At 37.8% G+C, this 8,947-nt stretch overlaps 1 protein-coding gene across 3 annotated transcripts in view; it reads left to right on the top strand.

The window, feature by feature from the left end:
• Positions 1-2,948: 2,948 nt before the first annotated feature.
• Positions 2,949-8,947, top strand: part of LOC107085055 (death-associated protein kinase 3-like) — a 13,457-nt gene continuing 7,458 nt past the window's right edge. For all 3 annotated transcript variants that reach the window (XM_015375192.1, XM_015375193.1, XM_015375191.1), the window contains exons 1-4: positions 2,949-3,146; positions 3,243-3,313; positions 6,821-7,042; positions 8,095-8,233. In XM_015375192.1, coding sequence (XP_015230678.1) covers positions 3,252-3,313; positions 6,821-7,042; positions 8,095-8,233 — 423 coding nt within the window. In that variant the 5' untranslated portion in view covers positions 2,949-3,146; positions 3,243-3,251. The remainder of the gene's footprint in view (positions 3,147-3,242; positions 3,314-6,820; positions 7,043-8,094; positions 8,234-8,947) is intronic.

Below are 8,947 nucleotides of genomic sequence, written 5' to 3'. Positions count from 1 at the left end.
AAATCTTTGCAAAGAGAGAAGAGTTCCCCAAACAGCCCTAATGGTACAGCATTCAGCCCTGTTCTGCCTGAGCAGCGTTCGTTCCCCCTTACTTACAACAATGGTAAAGTAGACAGAGTCAAAACAAATTACAGACACTTTGGTTAAACAGTAACATGTTATGAATAAACTTTGAGAAAGAATCTGGTTTGTTATGGGAAGAAGCAATGTCTGGTCTACAAACATCATCACACAGGGTATTGTGTGGTCCTGCAGGTAAAACAGACTGAGTGAAAACTTTTTTCACTGGATAAATAGCAGAACTAAATACGTGAGAGAGAGAAATCGAAATTTTCCGACCACACGGTCAATTCAGGTGTTTTATAAAATATCTGAATCAGGAAATTTTACTATATACCAAACTGAACGATTGTTCTCTACGGAAGAGGAGTGGGGCCACTGAAAAAAAAAGTTAACAGATTTTTTTATTTTATTTCAGTTTAACATTTAACATTCTGACTTTAATCTCAGAATTCTGACTTAATTCTGACAATAAAAAAAGGCAGAATTCTGAGATTAAATTCAGAATTCTGAGATTAAATTCAGAATTCTGACTTTTTTCCCATGTTAAACTGAAATAAAATTTAAAAATCAGTTAACTATTTTTTTTTTCCACTGGCCCTAATCCTCTTCCGTAGTTCTCTACTTGAAAAACACTTTCGATTTTTAAGTGGAAAAATGTTCTATTTTTTTTATTTGGAAATTCAATGTATAACATTGATGCATAAACACCTGCATTTTATTTCACTGTTAATTTTGGTTTAAAGTAACAGATTACAATTAAAAATGTCTCCAGACCTTTACTGGTTTTTGATTTTATTTAATCCGACCCTGCTGGTTTTTAATTGGTTACCCCTGTTCTAAGCCGTCTTCTCTCTGAGAAACTTGCAGTCAGCTGCAAACTGGGGATCCAATGTAGCACTGTTGCTCAGTATATTAGCTTATTTTTGCATAAATGTTCATAGATTTAGTTTTCTTCTACCTAATGCCTTTTTCACTCTTATTTATGCACTTTCTTTAATTTAAAGATCAAAGACCTTTATTTGTTTTTCCAGAGTTTTGCTCAGGGAGTGAGAGTTTGGCTCTGCTCTCCAACCATCACAATCTTTGTTTACCTGATTTTGATACCAAGGTTTAGGACGTCCGTGGACATGTTCAAGACTGAGCAGAAGTCCAGTTTCATTAAAGAGACAAAAGCCAGACTTTAAACCCAAGCAAGGAGTTTTTTTTTTGTTTTTTTTTTGTGGTAATTCTGATGCCAAACCTGAAGGTGCAGACCGTCCGGTTTTCCTGTATTTTTCAAATTTTTTTCTCATAATAAACTGAATATCAGAATCAAATCTCAGCTGTAAAACAACTTTCTTTAGGCTCCAGAGCAAAAAAAAAAAAAAAAAAAAAAAAAAAAACACAAAAACTTTTCATTAATGGTGGTCTAACCGCTTATATTCTTTATTCTGTCCTCAAAAACATCCCTGTTATCTAACGTATAAATATTTGTTCTTTATATATTATATATTCTTTGTTGTTAATGTGTTGAATAGTAACAAATATGAATACCAGGAGGAATTGATCCATCTTTCCATCCATGAATCCATCCATCATCATTCTTCCATCTGTTCATCCATCTCTCTGCCTCTAAAACAGGGGCGGAGCTAGATGGGTGGCCAGAGGTGGCCATGGCCACCCTTAGCCAATCATTGGCCACCCTTGTGGCCACCCATACCATTTTTCCGTTCTAATACAGATGTTGGCAGCAGTAATACTCTCAAGTGGAATATTCAAAACATTTTAATTTTTTGTGGTTAATTATACACATCAATATACTAACATTAAAGATGATAAGTACAGAATTCAAGCAGAAACAGATTTTGTGTTTTACGGGGTAAAGAGAAAATGATGTGTCTCTGCAAGTCTTCAGTGAAATCCTAGATAAATAACAATTTTAATAAAAACGTATCAAATAATCCATCTATGTAGATATTAGTGCTTGTAAATGTCAATACTATGCAGAATGTTTATTGATACATAAGTTAAGTAATGACAATCGAAAAGATTTACACCCCAGAACTCAAAACTGTAAGAATTTTATCCACTATACCTTTTATCTAGAAATTACGAGTGTTATATGCATCGGTTTGTAAGCAAAGGATGTAGGAAAGTATAGTTTGTCTTTATTTAGTTATGGACAGTACTTTGCAGGCAGATGTCCTCTGTGTTTTCTCTTTGATCATGGCATAAAATGTCTTAAAGAAGAAAATGCAAATGCAAATGGGATGATTGATTACTAATTTTATTTGTGGGTCAAGTATAGCTGCCACATACTTAAAATTTCCAGAAATGCTTTTTCATTTTCAAACTTTACATTTCAAATAGAATTTTCATATGTATTTGCTGGGGTACATTTTGAAAAATAAATCTTAAATGTTTTTCTTTTTCATTTTAATTAAGTAAAAGGATGAGCAGTGTTAAAGAATAAAATTAAAATGGAAACAGGATTATTGATTTCTAATTTCATTTATGAGTCAAACAAAGCAGCCACATTCTTAAAATGAAAAAGAATTTCTGAAAATGCTTTTTCATTTGAAATATGGTAACGATTTGCTTCCAGAGAGGATCAGGGTCGCTTTGAAAAGAAAGAGAAATATATTTTTATCTCTAATTATTTCCTTGTGTTCCTAATTATCTTCTGTAGGTTTCAGTAGAAAAATAGTAAAAACTCTTCAATTATGTAAAATGTTTTGAGAAAAACATCCTAGATTTATAAATAGATGTCAGTCCGTCAGCTGCTGCGCTGTTAACACCAGCAGCCAAACCTGATTAAAAACAACCCAAATTAAGAGTCCCTTCGTTGTTTTGCTATATAGTAAAGTAAATATTTAACCCCACTAAGATTCTTGATCTTTTTGATTTTTGAATCAATTCGGCGTCGAAGGAAAAGCTCTACCGCCTTTCAAATGTAAGGTTTCCTCCTTTTATCCCTGAGAAGTGACCGCAGAGCTTCAGTTTATGGGTCAGAGGTTTGAAGCAGCTTCAGTCTTCATGTTTGCAGCAGAGCAGAGGAAACGCGGAGCACCATGATCCTATGAAGTTGTTTCTCTAAAGAAAAGGTAAAAAAGTTTATAAAAATTAACTAATCTCCCAGCTTGTGTTTGTTTGGATCCATATTCTGCAGGAATAATGAGTGAAACTTCTCCTATTTTCAGAGCGCAGACATGGATTTATTCAAGCAGCAGAATGTGGAGGATTTCTATGACATTGGAGATGAACTGGGCAGGTATCATTATCACTTTATCTGATTTCTGCAGGAGGAAAAAGCTGCTGAGGACTTGCTGTTTCAATCGATTAGAATAGATTTAACTGACAGCATGGTTTGGTTTGCTGCTGCGTCTGCAACTGGAATTAGGATTGATCAGAATTAGACATACTTTAATAATCCCGGAGGATATATATATATATATATATATATATATATATATATATATATATATATATATATATATATATATATATATATGTGTGTGTGTGTATAGTGATAGTGATGTGCAAAAACAGTGCAAGGCATGAATAAATGTCAATTACAGAAACAAAATGGGATAAAATGTCCCTTAAAAAGTTTTACTTATATTAAAATAAAAAAAATCTGGGATATTTTCGACATTGTAACTATTTTTCTATCCACCTATTCACACGGAAAGCCATATATAATAAATAATGTCCACATTATTCAAATTATAACACACCTGCATCCAAATATGTTCCTCACTAACAGTTTTTATTATGCAATATTCACTTTCATTCTCCCAACAATTAAATCCATTCCAGCGGGATCATGGAGAGCCATGGAGAACTGCAGGTGTCCAACAGAGCTCTGTCTCTTTCTGGTTTCCTATTTATCCAGCCTCCTGTGTTGGAAATGAGTTACCAGCCCAGGGATTGTACCCTCCTCTTCCTCAGCCAGGCCTTTAAAATATGCATTCCATAGCCTCAATGAGACATTCAAAGGGAAACCCCTGGAAAAGATGAGGTCATAAAGGCAGCAGATGTTGCTCTAAAATCTGGACTTTTCTACATCACAGAAGCCCATACTATGATACAACCTCCCACCACCAGAGCTGGTTAAATCAAAATAAATCCTTCGTCACCAAACATCTGACGACCTGATCTTTCAGCGTTAAAAGGAATAAAGGTTCTCATTGAGGTTCTACCAGCTGCTAATGGTTCTGGATGCAGAAATGTTGACGATGTTCTTCTTTGTAGCAGTCTCCTCCAGGTATCCTGACTCTGTTTCCAGTTTTCGTCTTATTTCCTCTGAAGGCTTTCATTGATTTTCAATGTTATCTGGGGGCTATATTTTTTCTGCAGCTTTTTAAATCCTTTCAAACACAGCTGAGAGTGATGCAGCTTTAACTGTCGTGACGAAACAGGTTATTGCAGTAAACTTGTTTGTTTGATTAAATATGTGAAGCATTTAGATGCATGGTGGGGGGGTGTGATATTGTGTAGTGTATTATATTTGAAGTGGGTTTAGAACATCTGCTGCCATCTGACCTCTGAACCAGAAAACTCAGTATTGACTCCATGCTGCTAAAGGTTCCTGTATCTTTGGACATTTCAGCTCCGCTTCATGCTCAGACAGACAGCAGCTGCATGTGTTGCTCTGTCCCCGACGAATGCCCTGCATGTCGAGCTGCTTTTTAAAGACCTCTTCTATCTTTAGCAGCAGGTTTCTGTCAGAGCGGCTGCAGATCAGTGTGTTTGGTTACTACAGTAACTCTTCAGCTGGGGTAGAGGAAGCAGCCTTAGAACTGGGTTAAACAGTCACCCGTGGCGTTTTTGCATGTTTTCTTCGTGTGTTGTGTCCATGCGTGTCAGGCTGATGCCTGGATGAATGTTTGTAGCACTAGAAAGAGAAGTGAGAAGCAGTGAGACAAACAGGGAGCGTTTTTCCTGTATAGAGTGCCCCCTTCAGGCCCTTACTGCTAGTTTAGATACTTTGAGTAACAGGTGATCTACTCTTTTTGTCAGGGTCAGTTCTAGTGATACTTTAACATTCTGGAAATGTTTATATCTGTGTTCTTAAACCACATATTACTGATCATTCGGGAGGTAAAAGACGTCTAAGATCTTGTGTCTTTCCCCAGATCTTTGCATAATTTCTGTGCTGATGGAAAAGCTTCCTAACAGCATGATGCTGCCACCACCATGTTTGACCAGGGAGATCATGTGCCACAGAGAATTTTGCAAGCATGCTCAAAGTTCGCTTTTTTTTTATCCCAGCATTTTCTTCCAGTTGTTGGCACTTTCAACTACACGGTACATATAAAAACAAGGCTGCTTCTGGCTTTTTTCTTGCCTCTAACAGATTCAAATGCAGACCCAAAAGTTCAGACAGACAAAACCGATTGATGTTTGAAGTTGGATTAAAATGTGTGTTTGTAGGACAGCAGCGGAGGGATAAGTAACCTCTGAAGGGGCAGAGAAAAGTTAGTGAGGAACCTGTGCAGGAACCTGTGGAAGAGGTAAAGTTGAAAAAGGGTCTGACCTCAGAATCAGGGATGCTGAGCATCGGCTCCTCAGTGTAGCAGCCTGGTGACAGCAGGGTGATGTCACTGTGGAACTAAAAGGCTGTCAAAGTAAATCTTGGTTTGGCATGAGGTTTGGATCCAACTGAGCCACAATCAGAACATACAGGGATATCTTGAGGTTTACGTATCCGAGAGGTTGGCAGAAATCAGTGATCAAGAAACCAAAACTTTTTCAAAGCCATAAAAGCCAAACTGGGAGACATGATCAGAGCTTCAGGCTTGAATCATCAGAAAAGAGGTCAAACACAGGGAGGCAGATTAAAACCGATACATGCAGGGGCGAGACAAATGGCAGCAAAAACTAGGTCTATATCCAGAGAAGATAATCCTACATTTGGAAGGCACAACAAGAAAATCCAAGAAGAAAAATTTGATCAGTCAGGCAAAGAAGGAACGCTGTAAATTAAGTCACACAATGGCTTTTAATAATCAGGCACAGTTTATCAGCCAGAGAGCATTATACAAACAGGCCAGAGTCATCACTCCACTTCTTTAAAGTCATTATTCACTTGGCCAATGGCTAACAGATGTACTTTATGCAGATTTTCTCACCTGAGCTGTTGGTTTCTTTAGAGTTTTCATTGCTGGCTGCTTCTCTGCTCAATGATTTCCTCATCAGTGTAGGTGCACATCCGTTTCTTGGTAGGTCTGCTGTAGGTCCAAGATCTTTCCTCTGTGAAAGATGATGGACTCTTTTGAAAGGAAGTGTGAAAGCTTGCTGAAAATGCTGGTGAAGATTCTCAGTCATCTAGCTCATAGTCATTCCAAAAAAGGAAAAATAAAAACAATCCACTCAACTTTGTTTCCAAGTTATTTCGCTTCCCATCCAGGAAGTTTTTTCAATTCAAATGTCAGGAATAGTGTTGAGTTTGAGGTTTTATACAGTAGTTTTGAAAACGTGGAACTTGGAACGTCTTCAAACATGGAAACAAATTCCAGTGGATTTTTTTAAATTTTCTTGCTGAAAATGGCAGATTAAAATCAGACTCAATCTTCGTATAACAGGAACTTAGAAACAACAAAGTAGACCTAGTCAGGTTACATTTTTGTTAAGTTGATCTTACTCAGTGTTTTTGATTGAGTAGAAATGTTGAGTTGTCTTGTTTTTATTTAATAGAAAAGCTGCACCTGATCATCACACCATTCCTATAGTACCTTAATGGTTTAGCTTCAGTCCTCCCATGTCTGCGTTTCAGTGGGCAGTTTGCTATCGTGAAGCAATGCAGAGAGAGAAGCTCCGGGCTGGAGTATGCTGCCAAGTTCATCAAGAAGCGGCAGAGCATGGCGAGCTCCCGAGGGGTCCGGAGGGAGGAGATTGAGCGGGAGGTGACCATCCTGCAGCAGATCCAGCACCCAAACATCGTCACTCTGCACGACGTCTACGAGAACCGAACCGATGTGGTGCTCATCCTGGAGCTGTGAGTGACACCAAACCATCACTGCTTGAAAAGTTCAGTCTAGGCAACTGAGAAATTGCTAAGAAATTGAAGATTTCCTACAACGGTGTGTACTACTCCCTTCAGAGGACAGCACAAACAGGCTCTAACCAGAGTAGAAAAAGAAGTGGGAGGCCGCGTTGCACAACTGAGCAAGACGTTAAGTACATTAGAGTCTCTAGTTTGAGAAACAGACGCCTCACAGGTCCCATACTGGCATCTTTATTAAATAGTACCCGCAGTAGCCTGTTTGTGCTGTCCTCTGAAGGGAGTAGTATACACCGTTGTAGGAAATCTTTAATTTCTTAGCAATTTCTCGCATGGAATAGCCTTCATTTCTAAGAGCAAGAATAGACTGTCGAGTTTCAGATGAAAGTTCTGTTTTTCTGGCCATTTTGAGCATTTAATTGACCCCACAAATGTGATGCTTCAGAAACTCAATCTGCTCAAAGGAAGGTCAGTTTTTTACCTTCTGTAACGAGCTAAACTGTTTTCAGAAGTGTGAACATGATTGCACAAGGGTTTTCTAATCATCAATTAGCCTTCTGAGCCAATGAGCACACACATTTTACCATTAGAACACTGGAGTGATAGTTGCTGGAAATGGGCCTCCATACACCTATGTAGATATTGCACCAAAAACCATTTTGCAGCTAGCAATGTACCACATTAGCAATGTATAGAGTGTATTTCTTTAAATTTAAGATTAGTTTAAAGTTACCTTCATTGAAAAGTACAGTGGTTTTCCTTCAAAAATAAGGACATTTCAATGTGACCCTAAACTTTTGAATGGTAGTGTAAGTTCATTGAAAAATTTGGAGAGAAAGAAATGCTGAGAACAGGACTTCTCTAAAGGCGCCACCAGAGGGCGGAGTTTAGCCACAAATTAGGTTTTTCAGTTAGCTGTTCTGATGAAGATATGAGAGGTTGAACAGTTTATTACTTTGCTTTGAGCAACATGTGCTGTAGGTCAGCACATGTGAGCTCAGGTTCTGCAGAATGACCCATTCTGGTAAGATGTGTTTGTGTTTCAGGGTCTCTGGCGGTGAGCTCTTTGACTTCCTGGCCCAGAAGGAGTCTCTAAGCGAGGAGGAAGCCACCCAGTTCATCAAGCAGATCCTGGAAGGAGTGAATTACCTCCACACCAGGAAGATCGCCCACTTTGACTTGAAGGTTTGCCTCGACTTGACCCGTTTCCTCCTGTTCCTTCCAGACGCTGGAGGTATGGTCACACTGAAGGGTCATGCTTTGACCTCAGGACCTGCTGTCCTGTCCCAGCTCGTCATTATGATTCAGCGTTTTCTCCGCAGACACAGCACATTAGGAACAAACACTGGTTTTAGACAACATGAAGTTCTCCCACTGAGGGAAAAACAAAGGGTTATTCTATTCTAAGAAACAACAGCAGAGAAAATCTAACATATTTAGAGAGCTTGAAATGTACTGATCCAAAAACCAAGACTAAAGTGAAAATCTAAAACTGATTAAAATCCAACAAACTGTAAAATCAGACTTAACCTCATTTCTATTAAACAGATGGTTGTTTCTACTTACCACAATCATTAAAAACGGACTCTTTGTTCAACTACATTTTTCCCATTTCTCTCTTTTTTAATAAAACATTCATTACTTTCAGAACATTTAGCCTGTGACATAGAATCACAGATGATGATGATGATGATGATATACCCAGGCCTGGTCTATCAAAGGACTTTTATTTTATAAATGTTTTAATCAAACTGGCAATAATATAGAAATATATAGAATATATATATATATAGAAATAATACAGAAAAGACAGTTTATTTTGCTTAAGAAAACATAATTCCTCCATTAATTCCACCATTGTTTAATTTAAACATACTTGATCCCAAGGAAAGGAAATTC

Source organism: Cyprinodon variegatus, unplaced genomic scaffold (genome assembly GCF_000732505.1).
Source record: "Cyprinodon variegatus isolate N-32 unplaced genomic scaffold, C_variegatus-1.0 Scaffold114, whole genome shotgun sequence".
In the NCBI taxonomy this organism is placed as follows: Eukaryota; Metazoa; Chordata; class Actinopteri; order Cyprinodontiformes; family Cyprinodontidae; genus Cyprinodon; species Cyprinodon variegatus.
The sequence above is the reverse complement of the archived record's forward strand: the minus strand, read 5'-3'. Positions and strand labels throughout refer to the sequence as shown.